Raw genomic sequence first — 27591 nt, 5'->3', positions numbered from 1 at the left:
GTAGATAGTTTCCGCCTTATTAGATTGAGCTTTGTCAAGAACTCTTTAAAATAATAAGGACATTTATGTTAAATAACAATATTTTTTGGTATCATCCAATCCTTTAACTGTTCTAGAGATTATGTATGCTGTACTATGACCTTTATACCGTCTTTGAAATTCTGATTTTTTTTCCGGCAGAATTTATCATGTGGATGATACTCCTTCTGGATCAGTGGATGGGGTGCTTGATTATAGTAAAGCCATTCAAGTAGGTGATTTTATTATTGCCAGCAAATGTTAATATCTGTGGATTTAGAAATACTATAATTTTATTTTGAGACCTGAAAAAGAATTTGTTTCCAGTGATGGCATATTATTCTAGTAATTCTTTAAAACTTTTTCTATTCTGAAAACCTTTTTCTAGATTCGCTATTTTTTTCTTCTTTTGATTTTTAAAAACATTTTATTTTGAAATAATCATAGGCTCACAGGAAATTGCAAGAGTAGCACATAGAACCTCTTTACCTAGTTAACGTGGTGACATGTTATGAGCGTAGTGTAATATCAAAACCAGAAAATTGATATGATAACACTGTCAAGCCTGACCTGATTCCTTATTGTTTTCACTAGTTTTTACATGTGTGTGTGCGTGTGTAGTTTTATGCGATTTTATCACCATAAAGGAACTTGCCTGGTGCTACTTCTTCATGGTGCTAATTATTTTTTTTCATACCCACTCTGCACCCCCATCCCTGTTCCCTGGCAAACTCATCTGTTTCTACCTCTAAAGTGTTGTCACTCTGAGAATGTTTTTGTGAATGACCTTTTGAGGTTGGCTTCTTTTCACTAAGCACAGGCTCTTGAGATCCATCCAGGTAGTAGCCTGCGCTGGTCCTTCTACCATCTGTCCATCTTGTACGACTGAGCTCAGGCTTTTGCCTCGCTGCCCACTTCTGTAGAAGTTAGACGCTCCCTCCTCTGGGTTCTCATAACTCCTGTGTGTGCCTCTGCTTGTATCATATGTACTGTAGGTGGGTGTTCTGTCCGCTCTCTTCCCCAGTAGTCTTTTGAATAATCCCGGAGGGTAAAGATTCATCCGAGTCTCTCTAGTGCTTAGTTCAGTGCCTGGCACATAGTAGGTGCTCAGTAAGTAAATGTTTGTTAAGTCAATACATGTGTTGTTCAAGTATTCTTAGTAAATTGCATACTACCTTATATCAGATTGGTTATTCAGGAAATATTTGTTTAATGAATAACAATTGCTTTATTTTAGGGCACAAGGGATCCAATTTGTGCCATAACTGCATCTGATAAGACATTGATTGTGGTAAGTTGTGAAAGAAATTTATTTTATGAACAATAATTTTTTAAATTGTAAACATAGAAAAAAAATATTTTTTGGATTTGACTATCATCTGACAAGCACTCAAGTTTCACTAAGTCCAACATAAGAAATAAGCACGTTTTAAAGATTGCCTCACAAATTATTAATCATTTGTAAAAATAGCTGTTTATGAAAGGAATAGAATGGGGGCCAGCTGGGGAGAGTGGCAGTGGCCGAAGTGGGGCAGATCAGATGGTGGTGGGGGTAGGACTCGGGAAGCGTCCTGGTCCGTGTGGCCCGCCGTTTTATACTGGACGAAGTGGCCTGGCTCAGCTACTTCCATAAGACTTGGAATGAAGAGTGGTGTGTTAGCTAGGCAGTAAAATAAAGAAGTCCGTGGCAAATTTTTGCTGAATGTTCCAAATAACATCAATGTGATAGTGTCTTTTCTTGAGGTCTAGCATTTGAAACTATTAATCTTAGAGATAAATGTTTAATATAGTAATGCCGATAGAGTCATTGAGTTTGAATTATGTAAACAGAGCCTCAGTGTAGTGTATATTTCCAGTTCTAGTTAAGTTCTTTAGACATTAGCTAATTTAAGGTGAAAAAATCTTAGGAACATAGCATTCATTTTTCCTCACCAAATGAACTGGTGTATATTTTAAGCGGTTTGTCTTAGTCAGGTCTGTGGAATCTTGTTTTGCTTTGAGATTCTTTGCTGTGTGGCAGGGTTTTTGTTGTTGTTATGTTTCTGACAGTTGCAAAAAAAAGAAGCATGCAACTCAGATCAGTCAGAGAAATTGACTTAATTCCTAAATGGCAGTCTATCTATAAGAAATGCTCTGAAATAGTTTTCATACCAGCTAAAAGTTTGAATGGAGAAGATGTCCTCTGCACTTAAAACTGCTTTCCATTGCTGAAATGTTAACAGTTTTTAGAACTATTCCTTTTTCAAACTTTTTAAGCCACAGGACTCTCTTTTTCAAACACAGTATCTTTTTTTTGTACCCTAATATATTAAAAAATCTTAAAGCCCATACATCCCTTTTATACATCAAAAAATAACCTCCCCCTTTACTGCCTGCCTCACTCTCCCCAGCCTTTCTGACGGGCCCCTCTCGAGAATCATGCCCCAAAGCAGTGCCGCCCATAGAGAGGGGAGAGGGAGCCCCGGCTGGTCGAGTGGGGCCGGCCACTGTGTCCACCTGCCATGGCTGCCGGCGCGGAAGGCTTCGGAAACCACGGCTCTCTCCTGTCCGTCTTACCGTCGATCTGTCAGCCTTAAGGCTTGTACGGAGTTGCATAGAAACATATTTTATTATTTTTTAGACACATTTAAACTAATACTTACTGCTTTCTGACCTTCTCCCTTTGCCACAAACTTGTATCAGATAGATGGCTATAGGATAAAAAAACGTAGTCTTTCGGAAGCAACTGTTTCATATGGTGATCTTACATTGATTTTTCATATGTATGAGATTTAATTCAGTGAGTTCTTTATATTTTAGCTTTTAACATACCCTGAATGTTAACCAAGACAGCAACTATAAATAACCCTAGGTATTTCTTCCTGGGGATGTAAGAATGTGTGTATTATTAAAGATCTATGTTTCTGACTTCTTTTTTGAATGTTACATGATAAAAAATTTGATCACCTTCTGCCACTTTTAAAAGGTTTTCATTAAAACAGGAGGTAAATACATAATCAGTCACATGATTCAGTATCAGAATTGGGAATGTGCTATGATACCATTGCTGGGCTTTTGAAAAAAATGTACGAACGTATAGAGACTTGCAGTTGTAATTAATATTATTATGGTGAATTTGCTTTATTAATCAAAAGTAATTTCGACAGGGTCGTGAATCTGGCATCATTCAGAGGTACAGCCTTCCTAATGTTGGTTTGATCCAGAAATATTCCCTTAATGATCGAGCCTACCAGTTATCCTTGAATTGCAACTCTAGGTAGGTCTGTAAACTCTCCTTACAGAGACGTTAGATTTAGAAGTTGTCAATTGGGATTGTTGGATTTATGTAATAAATGCAAAGATGTGTGTTTGTTTTAAATGTGTCTTATAGGTCAGTGTAGTTTACTATACTGTATTTCTATTTAAATATTTGTGTTTACTATACCGTATTTGGTTTAGAGATCATCCTCTAACTGGGCAAAATATAGATTCCGATATAATCTTTTAAATTATTCACATACCAGTTGCTTGGATCCCCATTGATACTTTTTCCTCACAAGGAAGAAAAATGGAGAGTAGTCCGTGTCTTTGATCAAATTTATAAAAATTTGTTTATAGCTAGTTATTTATTTAAAGCCATTTCTATCTTCATCCCAAATTCTGATGAACCGATTTTGAAGCAGAATGGCTAAAGGAAACCATATTCATGATTGCTGATAGTAATTTTACAGTTTTCCCTTTCTCTGATTTCTTTATTTGTAGTCGTCTTGCTATCATCGACATCTCAGGAGTCCTGACTTTCTTTGACTTGGATGCTCGGGTGACAGACAGCACAGGACAGCAAGTCACTGGCGAGTTGTTAAAACTGGAGCGAAAAGATGTCTGGGATATGAAGTGGGCCAAAGACAATCCTGATTTGTTTGCAATGATGGAGAAGACAAGAATGTACGTTTTCAGAAACTTGGATCCTGAGGTAAAAACAAGAAATGAGCATTAACAGTCCGTAAATAATGAACCAGATAGCACAACCTAGATATTTCCCCTTTGTTTTTTCAAGAGGTTTATTGATGTTGGCTGCATAAATTTCTGAAAATAAATAGAAAAATTTCTGTACAGTTAAAAAATATTTGGTTTTAACTGGGAATAATATTCATTCTTTAAATATTCTCTACTTTCTCTGAAAGGTACTTCCTAAGCATTTTATCTGTTCTTAAAAGGTAGAACCATGATCACTTACTATATAGTCTTTATTTTTTTCTCTGTCAAAATTAAAAAAAAAAATCAGTAGTCTTATTTACCAAAATTGCTTAAAACAACCTAACCAAAAAAAAAAAGTTGGTCTTTCAAATTGCCCTGCCCTTTCATTCATTTGTGCCCATCGACCCACCTTATCTTGTGCTCACCTTGTCGTATTTTATCTTACCTGTGCTCTGTCACCCATTAACGCGTGTTCTCTTTCACCCCGATAATCTCACGAAGGTGCAGGTGCGGCCTGTGATTAGTCTAATCCCTCTGGGGGAATCAGAAGCCCTTTCTTATTAATTTCAGAGCTACGTTTTTTGATTTTCTACTTGGGGCTCACATGGATCTGCATTTAGTCTGCTCTGGATGGATTGTTAACTGTCGTGTTTAGGAGACGCAAAATGATTTCAGTGGTGAATTAATCAAAACATCATTAAGAAGATGAATCTTAATCTTAAATATTTATTCTTAATTCTTAAACAATTTCAGACTTATTAATGGATTTTCAATATGGAATTTTTTTTGTATTTCTGCTGTACTTCATTAATATAAATAATAAGAGATGAGTTAATAACTACTTTATGTTATTAACTGATGTTTGTTTGGACCTATAGTTTCCTTCTTGGGAAGAAATCGCATGCTTGGTTGCCTGAGCTGCTGAAGATCTTCCGTAGTAATTTATTTAGTGGTAAACTATTTGTCCCTATAATATCCTAAATTATTTTTATATTTCTCCACATAAGCCCTATTCAGGTTCTTTGGGCTGATAAGTGATGTGAAGTAAATTGCTCTCAAAAGCTCTGTTAAAGCTTGTAGGAGTCTTAAGGGTCTTTGTCATTTTTTAGACTCTGAGTAATGGTTGGAAGGAAAGGCATTCAGGGCTGCTGCATTGGACCTCTAGGCATGGGCTTCCTTCAAGGGCCCGAGGGAAATTCAACCCACGCCACAAAACAAGTGTGGAAATTTGACAGGTAACCTCGAGGATGGAAGTAGAATACTTTTTGAATGTCAGGGTCCTTTTTTCCATCCTTGGCTCTACTTGTACGAACTCAGAAATCATATGTCGGGAAGCATGAGAGAGAGTGTTATATCTGACTGTGTGTATAGCACACAAGGAAGGAAAATCTAGTACCAAGTGAAATCTTTGCTTGGTGAAAAGTGTTCCTTAAGGGTTTTTAACAGAACAGACTTCTTCTTTATTAATTAGTGAGTTTATTGTCTAGCTTGGCGAGTACTTCAGTTTCTATTAGATTTAGAACACCATGAATTTCTCAACCTTACCACTGAATAGATTTCTTTATTTACCATAATGTGCTGTTCTTTTCCTTCATGAGGACACTGGCTGGCTGCAGGCCCTGCCTGGTTAGTTCTTCTGCTATTCATCCCTCTGGCAGCTTATCGACTGATTACATAAGGATGTATCCTTCAAAACAGAACTTACTGGAGCTCCTGCAGGAGATAGTGCTCCATCTTATTATTCAGAAGATACACGATTTGACCGTTAATGCTGAATACAATTTTATCCGCTTGTCGTCACGAATTCTAAATTCATACCTTTCTTTAAGTTGAATACCGGTCTTCAGATTATATGTGAGAAAAGGGTGCCATTTGTGTGTGATGTTCTATTTCACTGATGAGACACATTGTCGTTGAGAATTAGGAAATGAGAATTGAGTGTTGACGTTCAGTCGATTTTCATCTCCGGGGACCCGTCAAGGTGCTGATTCGGCTCTTCCGTTCTTCTCGGATCTTCCCTCTCGCTGGTTCTGCCGTCTCATGTTCACATTCTTTTCTTATCTCATATTTTTGTCAGTCGGGATCTCGTTTTTGTCCACTTGCTTCTTTTCCAAACAAGGAGTTTCCAAACTTTTGAATATATACCTTTTTTTTTTTTGAGTACATTGCCTTTATGTAAGACAGCCTTTTTTTTTGAGGAAATAAAGGGATTTTATAAATTTTTCTTATATAATTTGACTATTTTAATCAATGATTCTACTTTTTAAAAGAAAATATACATTTTAAAACCCAATAAACACTTACAATGTGCTTACGAGAGCCTCGTTCTTAAACTCAAACTAAATATGATTCAGTGTTTACCTCATATTTTCCTCTTTGGTGTCTTCCTATTATTATGATTTTTGTAGTTTCTATCATATATAAAGGACAGACTATCAGAATTGTAAATTTGATGTTATTTTATATTTGGTTACTTTATATTTCATTATGATATACATGTGCCCATGTATCTCTAAAAAGTACGTTGGAGTATTATTGCCATGACCAGACAGCCTTATCCTGTTGTTTTTACAGTGTTCTTAGATGTAGTAAGTATATTGGGAGTTTATTTCCTTTCGTTTATATAATATTTTTAACTTTTTTCTGCTAGGGATTTAGGGCAGCTGCTTTATAGTATTTATTTACTGTACTTTATTTCTAGGATAAGAGACAGACATATAACAGACTCAAGTGTTTACATAATGACAAATTAAATGTTATGTAAAAAATCTATCAGGAATGTTCTCTGTATAGAGGATGGATTTTTTTGGTATGGTATGAGACTTTTTGATAGATGAATATAGATGCAAATATAGTATTTGTCAGTTTTATTAAGAATTAAATTTAATGTCAGATCACGTGAGTTGTAAGAATTATCAAGCCGTATAAGGCATTTTTTGGATTAATTGGGAAAATGGAGACTGATATTAGATGCTGGTAGGGAATTAATATTGATTATATAAGTACATTGCCTTTAGATGCTGGTAGGGAATTAATATTGATTATATAAGGTATGATAATACCAGTGTGGCCACATAAGAGGACGTCTTTATCATTTAGAGGTATGTACTGAAATATTTAGGGGTGAAATGTCATGATGTCTGTAAATTTACTTTATTTACTTTAAAATATTTCAGCCAAAAAGTTGACTGAAGCATACTTAGCAAAATGTTAATAATTATTTAGATGATGGGAATACAGGTATTAATGACATTTTCTCTACTTCTCTGTTGGTTTGAACATTTTGCTAATAAAATTTAAAATCATGATGTATTAAAAGAAAGAACTTTTTGAACAATTAAACATAACATTTGGTTTTGTCTTTAAAGGAACCCATTCAGACTTCTGGATACATTTGTAACTTTGAGGATTTAGAAATTAAATCTGTTCTTCTGGATGAGATATTAAAGGTAATTCTTAAAAAACAGTTATGTTTCTGATGCTGGCTTGGCTGCGATTCAAGCCAGCCAGTCGCCAGTTGTCATTGTTTGTATATTAGTAACAAAGAAGCACTGAAGAAATACTGACCATTTATGTTAGCCTGCTTCTAGTTCTAGGACACTTGAGTAACTTTTTGGTTGGGGGTCTACTATCCTTCCATTTTTTCCCCAGATTTTATAAAATAATCTGTTTCTGATTCCAGATATCTTTTTGGACTCCTACTTGGGCCTTCACTGAACATCTTTTGAGAATTTTTTTTTCTCTAAGAATACATCGAGAGCAGCTTTACCTTCATTTTATCCAAAAAACATTTACTTTTTCTATGTACCTCAGATATTTGGAATGGAGTAGTGGATTTAAAATTTCCAGAAGCTTCGTAGTTTGTAGCAGGTTTATGTATTTGGGTTTGATGTGTAAGTTGCATCTCTTTTATTATGTGCTAGTTTTTTTCCCTCCTGTATTATGACCACCCTCCATCAGTAGATGGGCCCTGCCCTAAGTTTGGTTTGGATGTCAGGTTCGGTTTTGGCCTCACCCACAGGCACCAAGAGTGTATAAAAAGGTTATTATTACTTACATAATGGGGCTTTGGGGGAAGAAAGGGCAGGCTTCCCAAGCTGGTCTGAAATGGTTTGAGGGAAAGGAGACTGGCTTGAGGCTTTTTGGTAGTTAGAAGATAGTTGATTAGTCTTATATGTAAATCCTTTGGAAAAGAGGATAAGCAAAAGGCCTAAAGGGAAAAGTATTTAATATATATTCTCTGATGTTATGGATTCCAATTAAATAGGACAATTACTACAGATGAAACAAGTTCAGTTCTTTTACGAGTCTAATACCTTAAATGAGGACAAGATCTTTTTCTTTACTCTTTGCAGAAGTGCTAGCCAGATAGTCACATTTGGAGATTACATAATCCTAAATTGCAATGAAGCATCAGACTTCAGTTTTGATGTTTGAGTGCTGACAGCTTTAAGCCTCACCGCTCACCCCCTCACGTCTGGGGAAGCTGATAGGAGAGCCCCCCCCCCCCCGCCCCGCACCCCCTCCTCCCCGCTGTGCGCCATCCCTTTGGCAACAGCCAAGTCACACAAACCCCTACCTGTGGGTAGAATCCAACCTAGGTAGCTGAAGAATCTTGTCCATTTTTATGTATCAACGGTTGGATACAGAGCGAGATTCTTGAATCCCCAACTTTTAGCAAGGGTCCGATATATAGTTAGTTCTCAGAAATGTTTGTTAAGTTGATTTTTAAAAAATAAATACTGACTTTATTGCTTTTAAAAAAATGATACATAGTTATATAGCATTCAAACTGTACAGAAAAATGCTGAAGGTAAAATTAAAAAATCACCCCAAATCCCACCACTCAGATATTTTAATCATTAATATTAATTAGGTAAAATATCAGAACATCATTCCATACAGTTGCAAGCAGTATGTGGAAAGACAGGTTTGGTAGGTTAAATAAATGAATTTAAGTAATTTTGTAAAAATGGAATCACTGTACAATCTACTTTTTTAGTGTTAAATTTAATTTTTAATTTAATCACCTGAAAATGAATTTGAAGGAATTGTGGAACTTTAGATAATTTTTTTCTATCACTAACAGTATAATTTTTCTGAGTTAAGAAAAAAATTATGAAAAACTAAGAAGTTATCACCTTTACACTAGGTTTTAATTTTTAATAATGTTATTCAGTGTGCACTCTAAAAGATGACATTCTTACATTTTCTTCCTCATTCTCTTTTTTTATTAGCTGTATTATTATTTTTATATTGTTAGGATTTAGAAAATTTGTATTTTGTTTTGTAACCATAATTTTTCACTTGTTTAGTCACGTATTTAAATGAAAGTTATTATCAGTCTATTAACATTTTCTCTGTACATGAATTCTTAATGTTGACTAAGTTTTCAGTTGTGTGGATTTCATCATTGAAACTGATTTCATCAGTTTTTTTCAAGAAAGGCTCAGAGTTGCCGATTGCCTGAATGTCTGCAAATGCCTGTGGTGTCATTGCTCTGATGATTGTATTGACTTTTATGACATATTCAAAAATATATACATTTAAATTCTTAGGTGTACTTTGAGATTCTTGATACGCGGAACACATTTTTGTATATTTAATATTAGAATAAAGAACATGTGCGGTACCGTTGCCCAGTTTATTGGCAAAGGGGTGTTAAACTACCAGAGAGACCAAGTTCTCGGTGACAGTTTTGTCATTTATCCATTACATGCAGAGCCATAAGGAAAAGACTATTGCCATACCTCACTTCCCTCTGGGGCCTTGTCGACTCAGAAAGTATGTAACTGAACTGTAGATTCTTCCAAGCACACGGATTTAAGACACAATATGATTGTTGTACACCTAAGCCTAGTATAATATTGTATGTCAATTATATCTCAATAAAACAGGGGGATAAAAAGAAATAACATGAGAAATTTCTTGGAGGTATAGAGAAGGAAGGAACACAGAAGGAAAAGGAAGGGAATTAACATGTAAAAAGTACCTCCATACGAGGTGTTCATTTGTCCTTACATATAATTGTTCGTTTGTCATGACAACCGTGCCTGGTAGATACTACAGAGACCTCATTTTTAGAGGTAGAAGGCCCTTACTAGGTAAAATGATTGACCCAAGGTTCATGTTGTTCATTGGCTCGGCAGATGTGTGCTGACAGTAAGACATAGTTCCTGGCCTCAAGTAGAAGAGTTGGGGAGATAAATCAAGAAATTCAGCAAGCAGCAAAGGGTTGGGCCTGCCGTGGTTCAGTCAGTAGGCATGTTTCTTCCAAGGTCTGAAGCAAGAGAGCACCGGGTCAGTGCTGAGGCTGTGGATAATGTGAGGAGTACAGCTAGACGTAGCGCCAAATGTTTAACATGTTTTATTTGACTTAATCCTTAAAACTTTAGGAAGCGAGTGTGATTATCTCCATTTGTTCGGATGAAGAATCTGAGGCTTGGAGACAAGCTAATTTGCCAGTGACACCCAGTGGGAGTGGGCAAGGGAGAGCAGGGTCTAGTAAGAGTTGTCACATAGCCAGCCAGTGATGGAATTAGGGCTTGAGGTTAGGTCTGTTTGACGTCCAGCCTCTTCCTGCTTTGTACCCGGGAGTTCCCTCAGAACAGTTCAGCTTCTAGATACAGACGTTTCGTGTCAGGGTGAGGGGTGGGTGGGGCTCAGTTCACCTTTTCAGAGAACTCTGGTCTCTGGGGGCCATTCCTTTTTATACGTGGGGCCTCTAATTTTCTCGTATTTGGTGAGTTCATTATAACTGTTTATTTCCATTTGATCATTAGCTAGCTCTTTCCTGAAAGACCGGCCTTCAGGTGTTTTGTTTTTGTTTTTGTTTTTGTTTTTGTTTTGTGAGGTGTGTGTGTGGGGAGGAGAGGGGAGTCGGCCTGATAAATTATGAAAGAAAAGTGGTGATGAAAACGAGCCCTTTTCCTTCTGTGCGTCTGTTGCCCAATAGCACGTGGAGCAACAGTTTCCTTGCGCCTGGCAGAGGAAGTGGGTTAAGGAGGGGTGGGGTCCTGCGCCCGGGTTTCCTACGTTGGCGGAGACCACCGCCCTTTGGCTGAGAAGACCAGCACCTGGGGGCCGGACCAGCTGAGCTGAGGGAAACGAGGCTGCATAGCTGTTCGGGACCCCTCCTGCCACCGCGTCCTCTTCCCCACAGGCGGCGGCGAGGTGGCTCAGGAGAGACCTCGTGGGTGTTTTCCAGATAACTCCAAAGACTCCCCACATGGGAATCTCCGTTCTTCCCACTTGTTCTTACAATATGATGCAATTTCATTTTGTTTTGTTTTACTATAAAAAAACCCCACACCTACTCTAAAGGTAACTATTTGAATACCTTTCTTTTCATCTTTACTTTTAGAATCCAGAACATCCAAACAAGGATTATGTAATTAACTTTGAGATTCGGTCCCTGCGAGACAGTCGAGCATTGATTGAGAAGGTTGGAATTGAAGATGCATCTCAGTTCATAGAAGACAATCCACACCCCCGACTTTGGTATTTAAAAATGAAAAACTTCTCCCCAGACGTCTGGTGTATGCTTTTCGAATCTCAGCTCTGCCACCCTCGCTCTCATGCTGGCCTCCCTGGGGACAGACTTCCATCCTCGCTTTTCTTTTTAAGATTTAGAAATTTATTTTAGCTTTGGAAGTACTCAAAATGAGCATACTATTAAACGAAACATGCACAAATGTGTTAAAAGAATCACGTCCCACCATGTTTCACTTGAAACCATAAGTATAATACTTGGACTCTGGTTTAAGTCTTGTTTATCAGTAACTTGCAATAGGCTTTTCTGATTCTTTTTCATAAAGGCGGCTACTGGCTGAAGCAGCTCTTCAGAAACTGGATTTGCACACAGCCGAACAAGCGTTTGTGCGCTGCAAGGATTACCAAGGCATCAAGTTTGTGAAGTGCTTGGGCAACCTGCAGAGTGAGTCCATGAAGCAGGCAGAGGTGGCTGCCTACTTCGGCCGGTTCGAAGAGGCTGAAAGAATGTATCTTGATATGGACAGAAGGTAAGGAAGGAAGGCGCAGGCATCCTGGAGCACGCCCAGAGTTCATGCCCCCCTTTTTTTTTTTTCATAAATGAGGAATGTAAAATAGACTAACTGTATCATACCGTTTCTTTTAGAAAATAATTTCAGTTTGGATTAGGATGAGATATCCCACATATTTCTCATTAATTTATATTTTGTAATTTAGGGGCAGTTTTCTTCTCAGTTTTTACATATATTAATGGTTTGCCATGGGAGATATTTTTCGCTTGCTATAAAAAAAAATTATACGATTATGGGGATTAGGAGATTTTATTATTTATTACACAGTTTATTATTCGGATTCTCTGTTTCGATTTAGGCTATTATTCAATTTTCTGTTTCCGTTGTCAAGGAACATGAAATAAACGTTGAACATATTTAGGGATGGAATTTTATTATCTCTTTCATTTTAGATTTATATAAAATGTATGAAATTCATTTCAGCTATAAACATGCCTAATTTTCATTAATATTATTTGTACTTCTAGGAGATCCTTAATCCAACTTAAGCTGTAAAAAGAAAGATAAAATCAAACATGTTTTTATATGTTTGGTTTTTAAATAAGCTTGATCATGTCTAAGAAATTAGTGAAATGATTATTACTTAAATCACTGTTTTGCTAAGGAAATTGGAAGGTTAGGACAGTGAAAGGCAGGAAACTGTTCGCTTTTCCCTAGTCCAGGTTCTCCCCATTGCTTCTTACCTGGTCAGGTTAGGTTTCTAGAGTGTTAAGAGTTACCTTGTCTGTCTCTTCACTGCTGTGTATTCTCAGTACCCTAGACTTGAACCTAGCACAGAGTAGGCACTTGATAGATATTTATCAAATGAATGAATGAATAAATGAGTGGATGAACAAATGCCATTTTATTTGTAGGGACCTTGCTATCGGCCTCCGGCAGAAACTGGGAGATTGGTTTAGAGTCCTCCAACTCCTGAAAACTGGATCTGGTGATGCAGATGACAGTCTTCTGGAACAAGCCCACAATGCCATCGGAGACTACTTTGCTGACCGGCAAAAGTGGTAGGTAACCTGTCGGGACCACCCATCCATTCACCAGCACTTCAGATGTAGCGTCCTGAGTACTTGCCTGGGAAATAATACTGAGGAAATGAAGACCACCCTCCTGGCTCCTAAACTTAAAATAGCTCTAGGTGCGCACTGGGGAGCACGAGATCCTTAAAGGTGTTAGATGAGCACTGTACAGCTTTGGACTCTCCACATTCACAAAACTTGTGCTTGGCTGCAGGGTTGAGACCACCGTGTGCAATGCCAAAGAAGTGAAAAAGTATTTTATGTTGGCTTCTTTTGTTATTATAGATTATTTTTAGAAATTATTGGCTCTTATTTTTAAGTTTTCATTTTGATCAGCATGCTTTTTAAAAAAAATATTTATGTTGGTGTTTGGAAGTACAACTGTGTATCAGATTAAAACAACATTAAGGATATTTAATGAATGTCGTAACTAAAATATGCTTCAGGCTTTAGATCCTTTCCACCCCAATTTATATACTTCGAAGTATATAAAGTATATGATGACTATAGCAATACTGGTAAATCTAATGAAGGAACTTTTTTTTTTTGGTAAAAGTGCTTATTTACTAGGAAATTCACATTAGTTTAAAGTTCTCGTTTTCCCCCTGTAGGTTGAATGCTGTACAATACTATGTACAAGGCCAAAACCAGGAACGCTTAGCCGAATGTTTTTACATGTTAGAAGATTACGAGGGATTGGAGAATCTTGCCAGTTCACTTCCAGAAAACCACAAGTTGCTTCCAGTAGGTATCGGAAATTTTAGTTTTGAGAATTATTAGGTTACTTTATAAGGTTTTTATGTTATAGTCAGGAAATAACCTCTGTAACAAAGAAAATTTAAAATTTATCTATAATCTTATAGGTTCTTAGACATGGAATGATGCTTTGATTTTAATTGTTTAAACAGTATATCGGTATTACAGAATGCTTGAAAATGGAGCGAAAATTCATCATATTTCTACTACTTTAACAGGATCGCAGTTTTGTGTAGTCTTGCCGGTTTTATAAAATTGCTTTTAAAAGTTAGCTGAACACATGAAATAGTTACAGATGAAATGATATGTCGTCAGAGATTTGCTTTAAAATAATCCAGGCCGGGTCTCAGGATTTGTGCGTATGTATGTTTGAAATTTGCTATAACAAAAGTTTAAAAAGATAGCTTGACTTTTACCGGGTTATATTACCAATAACTTATTTAACGTTAAAAAAGAGAAACTAAAAGTAGAGTTTTCTGGAACTTTGTTTCGAATGTTCTTTTTAATTAATTATTGAATGATGTTAATGAATTTGTATTTTATTCGTGGGATCTAAAATGTAAAATACCGAGCTGTGTAATACCTATAGAGTTAGCAATTCTCAACTGCGTGGGCTGGACATATATCAGTTGTGAATTCTGCCACAAAAATATTGTGTTTTAGTTGATAGGTGAGTATAGAATTCTGATAATTCACCTTTTTAAAATTGTGAATGAGAGCCATTATTCCTGTAATAATGGCATTTAATGTACCAGTATTCTCATTTCTATGTGTTTTCTTGAGTTGGAAAGAAACTAAAATTACTTATTACCCTGTGTATGAGTGTCGCCTGTTGGGTGTGTCTGATGATAAAGAAAAAAATATTTCCGTAGAGTATCCAGATAGTACTATTACTGAGTAAATACTAAGTAATTAAAGCTATAATAGTAATTAAATAATTTAAAAATTTAAGTAGTATTGGAAATTTTTAAATCAAGTTTTGGAGTTTTGAATAGTATGAGAAAATGTACATAATATTTGAGTGGAAAATATAGGATACAAAACTACATAGTAGAATCACAATACATATGCCACCTCGCACATACGTATATATTCATAGGACAAAGATATTAGGAGACTACATCAGACTATTGAGAGAGGTCTCTTATGGGTTGTACGATTACAGGTAAATTTACATTTTTGTGTTTTCTAATTTTTTAACCATAAGGAAGTATTACTCTATAATCAGAAAAACATCAGCATTACTGTTAAAGAGATAGTTGAGTACAACATGTACTTTTATATATTTTCTAAAATATTTTAGAAGTAGGAGCGGGGAGGGAAAATCTCTGGCCAATTAGATATTCGAAAAGAAAAAAAAACCCATGATTTTCTGGACATGGCGAGGACAGCCAAATGGGCACGATGGGTTTTTGTGGTTCCTGAGGGAGCTCTGTTTCGGGCCCAGCTTTCTGAGCTGGTCTAGGACGTTCTATAGAGATATTTGAGAGCTCTGGATTTGAGTTTTTCTTTAAGTCTCAAATTAACAATTGCCTTTCATTATAACATCTATTTTTCTTACCCACTAGTGTGGGGTTTGTTTTAGAGCTTGACGTTTCTGTAAACTAGCTACTAAACCCAGAGAAGAAAAGAGTGCAATATCTTGAGGACCTTGTTAAAAATTAGGTTCCCACATGAGCCAGTGAAACACTGGTTCAGCATCTGCTCTGGTTTTAGCCTCGGTTCCTTTATCTGTTTAAAAGAAAAATTACTGTTACCACCAGTATATTTAATACTCATATGTCCCATGGAGTTTTGTAAATTAAAATATAAGTGATTTCCTTGGTCTGTGAAATCTGATAGTATTATTTTATCCTTACAGGAAATAGCACAAATGTTTGTGAGAGTCGGAATGTGTGAACAAGCAGTGACTGCGTTTTTGAAATGTAATCAACCAAAAGCAGCAGTAGATACCTGTGTACATCTCAACCAAGTACGGAACTGAAAATTAGTCACCAGTCATCCTTTAAAGACATTTATTTGCCAACATAAGGGTTGGAGAGCTTGAGACAAATTTTGTGAAAGGAGCCAGGTAGTCTGTTACTTAGTCGAGGATGGAGAAAATGATGGAGTTTGCACTGACCTCTTGAAGTGCCACTGTTAGGGGTGACCCTGTCATAACTAACTCAGTATGGGAACTTGAATAAACCTTGTGCTTTTTTATTTATGTCAGTGTTTTGAAGTTTTATCTGGCCAGTTTTCATCTGGAAGTAACTTTATAATTTTATGCATTTTGAGGTTTTGTTTCCATAGAACAGCTAGGTAATGGTCATTGCCAGAGAAAGGAATTGAGCTACTTTATTAATATTTATTCTGGCAATTCTATATTCTTTTCCCTTTATAGAAGATGTATACTTGATGTTTTTAAGAACTGGAATTTCACTAAAATACAGAATTGTTGTTGAAATTGTTGACAATCAATGTATTCTTTTAAGTATTTTCTTAAAGTATTTTTAAAAAACTCCATTTGCTTTATAAAAATAACTTTTAAGTGTTAAATATGATAGGATATTTTCTTAACTGTAATTGCATGCTTTATTTTATTATAAATATATCTTTTTCTCACTTATAGTTTGCGTAAAATTAGAATTTCAAGATTAAAATGATTATAAACTTTGAAGCTTTCCTTTTTCAGATGTACTTCTTAAGCAAATCAAAGTCATTTAATCATTTTGAGACATTTGATATATAAAAGTTATAACTGCTCTTATTTTAAGTGATTTTTAAAAATATCTACCAATTTTTGATTTTAATATGGTGTTATTTATTGTTATAACTTCAAGCTTTATTGTGTAAATTTTATGACATATAATGACTATAAATACTTGGGTAACTGAATGACTTATTTTTCCCTCCAGTGGAACAAAGCTGTTGAATTGGCTAAAAATCATAGTATGAAAGAAATTGGATCCCTGTTAGCGAGGTATGCATCTCATTTATTGGAAAAGAATAAAACTCTTGATGCCATAGAACTCTATCGGAAAGCCAACTACTTTTATGATGCTGCTAAACTGATGTTTAAGGTAATGTAATATCCTTGGTGAGTATTTGGTTTATTCTAGTTATCAATGTTTTCTTATTTACCGAAGAGCACATTTTCTATTTTCTTCAGAAACAAATGTTTGTTATAGCAAAACCCTCTGGTTTTACTAGTACTATAACTATGCCTTATCTTAGTATTATTACCTTTTACTAACAAGGCTGTTTATTAATATTTGTACCTTATTGATACCTAAATAATTATATATTTACTTCATATTGACCTTAACAAAGATTTATAGAATTTTTAGGAGCCATAAAGTACGAATTCCCTTAACTGGGAATTAAATCCTGTTGATAATACAATTTCAAGTCCTTTTAAATGTGTAAGTTTTAAAGACATTACACTTTTTATAATATGCATTTGGCTTGATGATGACTAGTAGTAATGTATGCAAATTTTACATTCTATTCCGTCCTTTTCCTCCTCTGATTTAATGAAAAAAGGAAATATTTTCTTCAGAATCACTTAAATAAATTAAAATTTCTGGAGGATGTACCACTTAAAGCCATCTTATCTCTGTGTACTTGGAGCATTGTTTTTAAAGTCTCTTTGTTATGGAAAATTACCCATTCCATGAATTCTTTCTTCATTCTTACATCTGTTATTCACTAAGATTGTTATGAGTTCTAACTCTCATGAGCTAACACTAAGAAAGAACTAAATATTTATCAGTACTAAGAAAAACAAAATGGATTTAAAAATATTTATCGTAAATGGGCGATATTATATTCCATCCTACTGACTTTCCTCTGTTTTTCAGAGAATCAGATTTCAGAAATGATTATATTTGTACAAATGTAGATTTAAAAATATATTCTCCCAATTCTTCTATTTAAAGATTGCAGATGAAGAGGCAAAGAAAAGAACTAAGCCTTTACGTGTTAAGAAGCTCTATGTACTGTCAGCTTTACTTATAGAGCAGTACCATGAACAAATGAAAAATGCCCAGCGAGGAAAAGTTAAAGGAAAGAATTCAGAGGTAAGGTAGAACTTTAAATGACTCTAAATCATCTGATATGTTTAAGGAAAAAAACTATTGAACTTCTCTTTATGGACGGGCCATTTAATTTGCTTATTTACATGTACTTTCTTAATTGATATGAGGAAAAGGAATGATCGATTTGGAATTAGTACTCAGGTTTTAGAAATTTCTACTTGGAAATATTGAAAATTATTTTTTCTAAGAGACTAATCTGTAGTCTTTGCTTTAATTCTTTACTTTGTAGATCCTTTCTAATCTATGAATTCTAAAAACTTTCCTAGAAAATATATATTATTTTATTGTGAAAAAGAATCTCTTATTACCTTAAAATTTAATCAATTCTATTTTAAAATTTGATCGTACCACGAGGAGAATCCTTTCACAATATATACATATGGCAATTCACCACAATGTACACTTTAAATACCTAACAATATTATTTGTCAGTTATACCTCAATAAAGCGGCAGGAAAAATTTAATCATACTAGTTTAGAAAAATATTAATTATAATGGAGAAAGTAAGTCTGTAGTGACAGTTTTGTAATGATAAAACCTGCTAATTTAGATGCTTTACTGTCCAGAGTTTCAGGAGTTGTCTTCATTGAAAGGTCATTGTTGTGCTCCTGCTGACTTTACTTGTAGGCCACTTCTGCTTTGGCTGGTTTGCTGGAAGAAGAAGTTCTGTCTCCAACTAGTCGCTTCATAGATAATGCCTGGAGAGGGGCCGAGGCTTACCACTTCTTCATACTTGCACAGAGGCAGCTCTATGAGGGATACGTTGACACTGCCTTAAAGACAGGTGGGCACAGCACCTAATGGATATCGTCCCTGTGAAAATCATACGTTGACTCGGAAGGGCCCGCTCCTTCAACGTGCACTTAGGTTAATTTCAATAACACTATTTTTCTTATGGATTTATTTTCCTATGTTGGAGATTTGCTACCTATAATTTGTTTTGTGCATTCCCCTTTTTGAAGTTCTTTTTATTTTTTAATACATTGGAAGCAATATGTACGGTTCACAAAAAAATGAGAAGTTTGAGATAAGCAAAAAAAAAGCATTTAGAGCATTCGCTAGGCTAGTCATTCCAAGTGAAACATTTAATAGCTCAGTCCTTTCGTGTGTGTACTTTAATAAGTATTTGTATATTTAATATATAATAATATATTACATAAAATAAATATTTTTAAATATATATTTTGTAGAAAGTAAATACATATTTTAAAATAATTTGGTTTTTTTATAGAATTAGGAATATAACAGACCATACATTCATGTACTTTTAAAAAATATAGTAATATATTATCAAATAGTTCCGTATCAGTAGATTTCTATAGTATTTAACATTTTGAAATTAAAATGATACTTATGTAACAGTTGTAATTAAAACAGAAATACAAAGAAAAAAGAACAATAATCTTATAACTGAGAAATAATCATTTCCAACATTTGCATGAATTTCCTTTTCAACATTTCCCCATGCCTGAAAAATTGTATACAGTTTTGCTTAAAATAATATTACGCAGTATATGTCTTGCTTTCTACCCTCAACAGGATATTGCTGTTATCTTTCCATCTTGGTAAACAGATCTATGTCATCATTTTTAGTAGCTGTCATATTTTAATTTGTCATTGTGACTATGTACTGTAATTTATAGAAGACTATTTACATGTGGTTTCAGAGTCTTCGTTTTTGGATTAATGATATCCTACAGTTTAGATATATTAACTCCAAAAGAACAGACCTGTGAGAATTGTCTTATAAACCAGGACATGTGGATGCCTGAACCCTCACAAGGCTTTCAGATGGGCCGGGACAGCCCTGCAGGCGCTGCCACCGTTTGCCCCAACCTTCCCGTGTTGGGCCACTGTGAAGTCAACAGTCTGCTGCTCGGATCATCAGCAACACTCATCACACCCTAATACATCATCAGTCTATGTTATGTCACGATCTTTAAAAGAGACCGTTTAGATTAACTCTTTTATTTAGTGTTTCTGGAATTCTACAACGATGTGGTTTTTTTTTTCTTTTTAATTGTTTCTGTAAAAGCTCTTTAGAGATTTTATATAGTAACCTTCTGCCATATATATATTTATTTTTCCCTAGAATTTATTAGTTATAATTAAACTCCCTAAGCTTCAGTTTCTTTCTGTTTTTAAGTGGGGTTGATATCTCCTTCATAGGGTCGTTTTGAGGATTAAGTGAGAAATTCAAAAAAACAAAATATACTTATTGTAGTGCTTGGACACTGTGAGCTCTCAAGAAGTGGTAGCCATGATATTAGTAGTGTTTTTTGACAAAGTCCTATCAGTCTTGATCAGGATGTCCTTCACTTCAAGGTTATTAAATATTATATTTTATTATAACTTTCTAGGTATCCTAAAACCATTTATTAAAAACATATTCTTTCTTCACAGATTTAAAATTTTTGCCTTCACGAAACTAAATTCACACATACTCTTAATCTCTTCCTAGACTATTATTTTCCAGTCCTGAATTTGTGTCAGTACCGTCCTGTATTTATCTTACTTTTATGTTTTAATATCTGGAATTTCAGTTTTCATTCATTACTCTTCTTTTTTGAAAAAAATTTTGGGTATTCTCTTGCAGTTCTTCATCCAGATTAAGTTTAGGATCTTTTTGAGGGTGTGCGGAGTTTCACTGGGTTTTGAATTAGAATTGCATTAATATAATGTATTAATATTGGCATCATTGATATAATGTATTAATATTGGCATCATTAATATTGGCATCATTGTATTAATATTGGCTTTCTCATCTGGAACCATCGATTTTTAAAAACCTTTTGTATTTCCGTGTTTCTTAGTTCTGTAGTTTTCTTCTTGTGTGCTTTGAACATTTCTTTTACAGTTTATTTTTATTTTTTTGTTGTTATTAGCAATGTGACTGTACATTTTATTTTCTAATTGGTTATGTTATACATAGGAATCATTTTTATTTTTCCATTTACTTATAATTGACCTTTATTTAATTTTAACCGATTAATATGTGATATACTTTGTTTAAAATAGTTGTATTTTATACAATTTATGCACAATTTCTGGACTTATATTATGTGAGAAATTAGACTTTTAACTTGAAATTCTTCTCCTACTGGGTGAAGAAATCTATATACTTTAATTTTTTGTCTTACAGTGATAAAATGATCTGAAAAAATGTATGTCTTATAAGTAAGTCATTGCCTATGAACTTGTGAAATTAGAGAGTATTCTTTATTATAGCTGAATGAATATACTGTTAGTAAATTTCTTCTAGTGAACTTTATTGTAAACATTTGGCTCCCAAACCAGTTTATAGGAATCTAATTGTAAAATACATGAATATAGTATTTTAAATTGTTTTATGACATTTCCAATATTATGCTATAACAAGATTTTTTCAAAATTGCAAAGTCTAGAGAAGAAAAAGATATGATTTGTTTACCAGTTTGATATTAATTCTACAGTGCATTTTTAAGAAAGAGATTATATATCCAGTATAGAAAACCTGAAAATAAGATAGGATAGCTGTCAAAATAAATTGTCTGAACTGACAACTTAGAGACTCATTTTCACTTTTTTTCCTCAAAGTTCTATTGTTTCAATAAGACAAACAGAAAAGCAGTAATTTGTTCAAAGAAACACAAAGAGAAAAACACATGATTTCATACTTTGCTTTTTTTATAAAAAGAAACATGATATTCTTAGTCTTGAGAATTATGACTAACAGTAATAATAATAATTTACTTTTTCTGGTATGCCACAGAAATTTCTAACATATTTACATGGAACACAAGATGCGTGTTTGACACCAGATAGTTTTGTTTGTGTATTTATTTCTAAATGGTCATGCGCATCATTTGGCAACGGTTATGTTTACAGGCCCTGAGCTGTTAGCTGGCATTACAGAACCCTGCAGATCTTGTAGCCCACTTTCTCCTGCTAGTGCTCTGATCTCCCGCTGTTGTTGTAACTTTACTAACGTTCACGTAGGTTAAAGTAAATCAGCTTAACATAGATTCTTTCCCATGCCTCATCATGATTTCTTTTCAAAATCCCAATTGTTCTCTCTTTCCTAGCTCTTCACTTGAGAGACTATGAAGACATCATCCCTGCTGTTGAGATCTACTCTCTGTTGGCACTCTGCGCATGTGCCAGTAGAGCTTTTGGTACTTGTTCAAAAGCTTTTATTAAACTCGAATCTTTAGAGAGCCTCAGTTCAGAACAGAAACAGCAATATGAAGATCTTGCTCTAGAAATCTTCACCAAACACACTCCAAAAGATAACAGAAAATCGGAATTGGACAGCCTTCTTGAAGGGTAGGCTAAATGTCATTCTGCTTTATCAGAAACTTGGATTTCTATATGTATAAAAGTGTGATATAATAATGAAAGCACTAAATTTTCAAGTAATTTACCTTAACAGTATGCCCTATTAGCCTCACAAGTGTATTAATGCTTTATTTTCTCATTGTAAGAAAAGTTTTTATTTGAAGTTTACCTTGGAATGTTTTTCATTCCTCAGTTTCTTAACTGTAATAAAGTCTAAAGTAATTACAAGTGTTAAAGTGTAATTAATTGCTTTTCCTCTTATTTTTACAGAGGGGAAGGAAAATTGCCAACATGCGTTGCCACGGGAAGCCCAATCACGGAATATCAGTTCTGGATGTGCAGTGTGTGCAAGCACTGCGTTCTGGCTCAGGAGATCAGCAGCTACAATTTCTGTCCCTTATGCCATAGTTCAGTGGGATGAAGAATGACCATTTGTATATAACTGTAAAATATATGTAGCATATCTCCATGGCTATAACAGCATATAACAAGGTTGACTTCCCTGTGTTTTATATATGAATATCAGCATCATTATTTTATAGTTGTTTTATACAAAATTATATATGTAAGTGTGTATATAATGCAGATATTATAATATACATAACATATATAAGTAATTTTGTGTAAAACGACAACTATGAAATAATGATGCTGATTTTCATATAAAATGTATGGAAATAAACCTTATTTTGTATATCTATCTATCTACTAGTTGTTTACATAATACTATGCAAATATTTCAAATAAGAAATGTTTCTCACAGTATCAAGATTACTAATTCACTAAAAAATCTTGGCATGAGAGTGAGGCGAAGTTATAACAGAAGGAGCTGAAATAATTAATACTGAAACTTGCTCTATCACTGGCTGTATTTAATTAAATATTGAATGTCTTCTATATTTTATTTTTAGAAGATGGCATTTTAAGACATTTTAAATAATTTGAATTGTTTCTAATAGCCTTATTTTTTACATAGCTTTTTCTTTTTTATCTACCCTTTTCGTCTCATCTAAGAGATGGCCTTTGGCATTTACTCTTCATATTATTGTGCAGAAAACTTGGCTCTATTTATAATAATATAAATTTATACAAAAACATGTGTTCATAGTTATAGTTTCAGCTGAAACATTGTCACCAAGCTGAACCCTTCATTTAAATAACACTCAGACTGTGGAGAATGATTCTTTTTTGATATGTTTTTGTTTTGAGTTATCATTTTTGTTGTTGTTGTGTTATTATCATTAAGAGAAAAAGCTGTGCTGGGTTATGTTCTTATCTGTTTCGTATAGCTAATAATGTTCTCCATTTATTTCTTAGGAACTTAGGTCCTCTCATGTTGTAGTTGTAGATCAGACTCTAGCACTCTTGCATCAAGATTATTTGCTTAAATTTGGCTAATGTTTAGTAGAGCAATAAAAAAGAGAAATATGCAACATTGTTATTGCAGCTACAATACTTAGGTTAGTTAACTCTCAATGTGATTTTTTCTGGCACTTTAGTTGCAGACTAAGAATAGTGAGCTGTGAGAAGAGGTTTAGAGCCTCCATGAATTTACGATAGAGAGCAGGCTCATGTGCCTAAATGAAATGAGAAGACCAGCAGTCTTATAAGTCTCTTTCTAGGTTCATGTGCTTTGTGTGGAGTTGCCTTGATACAATGGTAGCCTCCAAATACACTACCGAGCAAGCCATTCCAGAGGTCAGGGGACAGAAGGGGTGACAAACCAAATGAAGATGCTCAGATTGCTTGGTTTATCGAATCAATTTGAAATACACAGTGAGGAACGAAGAGAAAGTGATGAGGTAGATTACTTACTAGTGGAGTAGAAAGATTACAGTAACCGACTCCTAAATTATGTACTGTTCTTACGGCCTGGCTCTCATTCTGCCTCACCAGCTTCCCCTAATAGTGAGGTAATGAAGAGTACCAGAGTTGATATTTGAGCCAGGGGACCCAGTGATGGAATGTGCTTCATGCCAGTGATGCCCATTTGCTTTCTAGAAGAGGCCCTGGGGCAGGTTTACCTGGTCACAGCTGTAGGTTGCCCGTTAGCCTGCTGAATAGTCATGGGTTCAGTTGCATTTCTTGGGTGGAGGACTGGCCAGAATAAGTGTCATCAGAGGGTAAATGAATCAAGACCTTACACATATTGAATGCTTTGTAGATGTCGGCATGTTTAGGGTGTCCTTGGTGCCTTTGTATTTTTAGTGCCTCAGCAATATTGGGTATGGGCACACATCTGTATTTACTTTGTTTAACATGTCTCGTAAGTTACTATCTAAATTTAACAGTGAATTTTGTGTATATCACTTGTTTTCTCCTAAGGCAGAATAGAATATTCCATCAGATCAGAAAATAACATCCTAATAAAGAGATCAGCCCTAGGAAATATATCTTCCATTGAACTTAATTACGTGTTTCTACAAGACTTTTAAGTTTTCAGAGATGAAACTATTCTGTGCTTCATCAATGAAAGAGAAATTTTCAGGGCTGTAGAGTCAAGGGTTCCCACAGGTCTGCCATATTCAGAGCTGTGATTCTTGGTCCATGGTCTAATGCCTGAATATCTCTTCTTTTTCTTTCCCATTTCCATCCCAGGAACCAGAACTGAAAGTTAGATTGTCATTGCTCTAGTCCTTACAATGGCTTGTTGATTACACTCCCATTTGCTTCAATTCCAAAATCAGCTGTTGACTTCTCAAGCCTTTCCTAACATATCTTTTGGGAACTCTCTATTGGAGCCATCTCATTTGCTACTAATTCCATGCTACCCGAGCGCTGGAATTTTTCCTTTAATTATTTCAGATAGATCCCGAGTTGCCGTCACTATTTCTTGTTTAGTTTAATATGGAAGCCAAAATCTATGAGAAACCACTTCTCATACTTTATAGACTTAATTGTCACATATGTATATATGTCAGGCATATCTTTTCTACTATTGTAGAAGCATATGCCTAGAATTTATATCCGTGAAGGTTTTAGTGATCTGTCATAATGTCTTGGGGGCCTTTGTCTTGCTTGAAAATGGTACTAGAGAAAGAGCTACAGTATGAGTTGACCCAACTGGTTTCATTCAACATGAAAGAAATTTCAGGATAATAGAATTTCCAGGGCTAAGAGAAGCAAAATTGTCTATTTATAACCAATACTTGGAGAGAAGTTGGATAAACACAGTGAGGCAGTATATTAAAGACAGTATATGAAAGTTATGTTGTTCTCTTCTTGCAGTGAACATGAACTGATTCCCTTTAAGTAATGCTGAGTTGTTCTTTATCATAAAAGTTGGCATGAATTATAGTTTCGAAATAGCATGGGAGGCCAAAGTATTGAGATGATGAACTAACTGATAAAACTTTATACAAATAAGCACTGTGCCTAACAAGTAACATAGTGTTGTTGACCTTTCCGCTATCATGCACAAATACTGACTTTATTACACATTTTTTTTCCCCTAAAATACACTTCGAAATTATCTTTTTGTGTTCCAGGAGCTGAGATCTTAGGTTTTATGTGGCATTAAGTGAAAAAAATATGAAAATAATAAATATCGAGGTAAAAAAATGACTTGTATTTATCGTGTTTCCTTTATCTAGAACTTATGGATAACATGATATTTGTTTTGTTGATTTAAATATTTTGATGGGGGTTGGTTAGGAGGGTGTTGGACTCCAGAGTGGATAAAGGAAGAAAGGGACAGGCGGTACAATAGATGTGCAGTATCACTTTTGCTACCAAACAAGAAAGACAACCATCGCCTATATAATGTTACTAGTCAGATATAAGGTGACTGGAGGTTAGAGTAAATTAATCATTAGAGATCACAAGGAGTTTTCATTAGAAATGGGAGAGGGGAATTACATCACTAGACATTTAAGAGAAAATCACGAGTACTTAATTTGATATTACAGTGCTAAGATATCACCAGTTTCTAAAATTTAAATAGCAATATTACGCGTCCCCTGCTGTCTTGATTATTTTCTCAATTCAAATTTTTAAAATAAATTAACCTTTGTTTTTTGAGTATAAAAGTAACATGTTCATAGTAGAAAATTTCAAAAATACATAAAAGTGTAGATGAGAAAATAAAAATCATCTTAATAACCTTTAAAAAAAGACATTAATTTATATTTTAATTGAATAGAGAACAACTGAGGTGAAACTGAAGAAATTACTGTGCTTTATTTTTTCTTCATAATAAAAGCTATTCGTTCTTAAGAGATTTCTCTAAAATAAAAGTAGTCATTGAGATTATTTTAACTACCCATTTCTTATTTGGCATAGTTTAAATTTCTAGTTAGTAAATTTAGAGGAATTTAGAGAAATATGAGATACCTCTACACACCTAATATACTATTCAAAATTAAAACTGGTAAGTATTGGTGAAGATATGGAGAAATTGAAACCCTCATACCTTGCTGGTGGAAATGCAAAACAGTACACCCACGCTGGAAAAATTGAGTTTAAAAGTGCTCTATATATTCTGGAAATATATATATCTATCTGTGTATGTATGTATGTGTGTGTATTTTTTTAAAAAATATTATTTTTTACTTTTCCAGTTGACAAAAAGGAAGCTTCATTGAGGCCCTATGGCAATGGGGCTCAGGTAGGAGGCTGCTGTGCGGGGGAAGAAGGACCTGGTGGAGGGCCTTATTTGACTTTCTTCTTGGGGTGCAGGTTACTGCTGTGGCCACACTTCTAGTTGCCAGCTTGAGAGTGCAGGCAGATCATCTTGTTGCAGTACGACTTCTGGGTGAACTGATGGTGAGGAGGCTTAATAACCTCTCTGCAGACAAAGTACCGAGTGCAGGTGGACTCCGGAAGACAGGCATGAGAGTTGGAGAGACACAGCCACTGATCCTGGCCCCAGCACCACAGTTGCAGGGCAGGGCCCTCCAATATTCTATAAACCAGAGCTTCTCAAGTGTGATGGCGTTACCATGTCAGAAGCCCTCGTGTGTTCTACGAGTAGATGGACACAGCAGCCCGGCCTGCCCCGCAGAACCTCCATCTCCGTATTTCACACTCTCATCATATACATGACGTGCAGATATTTTCTCCTATTCTCTGGATTGTCTTTTTACTCTATTGATAGTCTTCTGTCGCACAAATTTTTAATTTCCATTAAGTCTACTTTGTCTGTTTTCTTCTTTTATTGCCCATGCCTTTTGGTGTCATAGCCAAGGAATCATTGCCCAATCCAATGTCACGAGGCTTTTGGCGTGTTTTTGTCTAAGAAAATTGTGTTTTTAGCTCTTACATTTAGGTCTTTAATGCATTTTGAGTTAATTTTTTAACTGTTTAGGTTAGGGTCCAATTTCATTCTTTTGCGTGTGGTTATCTAGTTTTCCCAGCACCATTTATTGAGTAGACTGTTTTTATGTCAA

The 27591-nt window shown here is 34.9% G+C and overlaps 1 protein-coding gene across 2 annotated transcripts in view; it reads left to right on the top strand.

Annotated features, from left to right (window-relative positions):
• WDR35 (WD repeat domain 35) overlaps positions 1-25768 on the top strand; it is a 55060-nt gene extending 29292 nt beyond the window's left edge. For both annotated transcript variants that reach the window (XM_016144775.2, XM_016144774.2), the window contains 15 exons: positions 181-250; positions 1256-1309; positions 3165-3274; positions 3760-3970; positions 7344-7424; positions 11339-11475; positions 11793-11996; positions 12893-13039; positions 13663-13795; positions 15669-15779; positions 16705-16869; positions 17728-17868; positions 18515-18671; positions 21952-22192; positions 22475-25768. In XM_016144775.2, the coding sequence (XP_016000261.1) occupies positions 181-250; positions 1256-1309; positions 3165-3274; positions 3760-3970; positions 7344-7424; positions 11339-11475; positions 11793-11996; positions 12893-13039; positions 13663-13795; positions 15669-15779; positions 16705-16869; positions 17728-17868; positions 18515-18671; positions 21952-22192; positions 22475-22625 (2113 nt within the window). In that variant the 3' untranslated portion in view covers positions 22626-25768. The remainder of the gene's footprint in view (positions 1-180; positions 251-1255; positions 1310-3164; positions 3275-3759; positions 3971-7343; positions 7425-11338; positions 11476-11792; positions 11997-12892; positions 13040-13662; positions 13796-15668; positions 15780-16704; positions 16870-17727; positions 17869-18514; positions 18672-21951; positions 22193-22474) is intronic.
• The last annotated feature ends 1823 nt before the right edge of the window (positions 25769-27591 follow it).

The sequence above is a fragment of the Rousettus aegyptiacus genome, unplaced genomic scaffold, assembly GCF_014176215.1.
Source record: "Rousettus aegyptiacus isolate mRouAeg1 unplaced genomic scaffold, mRouAeg1.p scaffold_m13_p_7, whole genome shotgun sequence".
NCBI classification, from domain to species: domain Eukaryota; kingdom Metazoa; phylum Chordata; class Mammalia; order Chiroptera; family Pteropodidae; genus Rousettus; species Rousettus aegyptiacus.
Note: the sequence above shows the minus strand (reverse complement) of the source record. Positions and strands in the feature narration are given on the sequence as shown.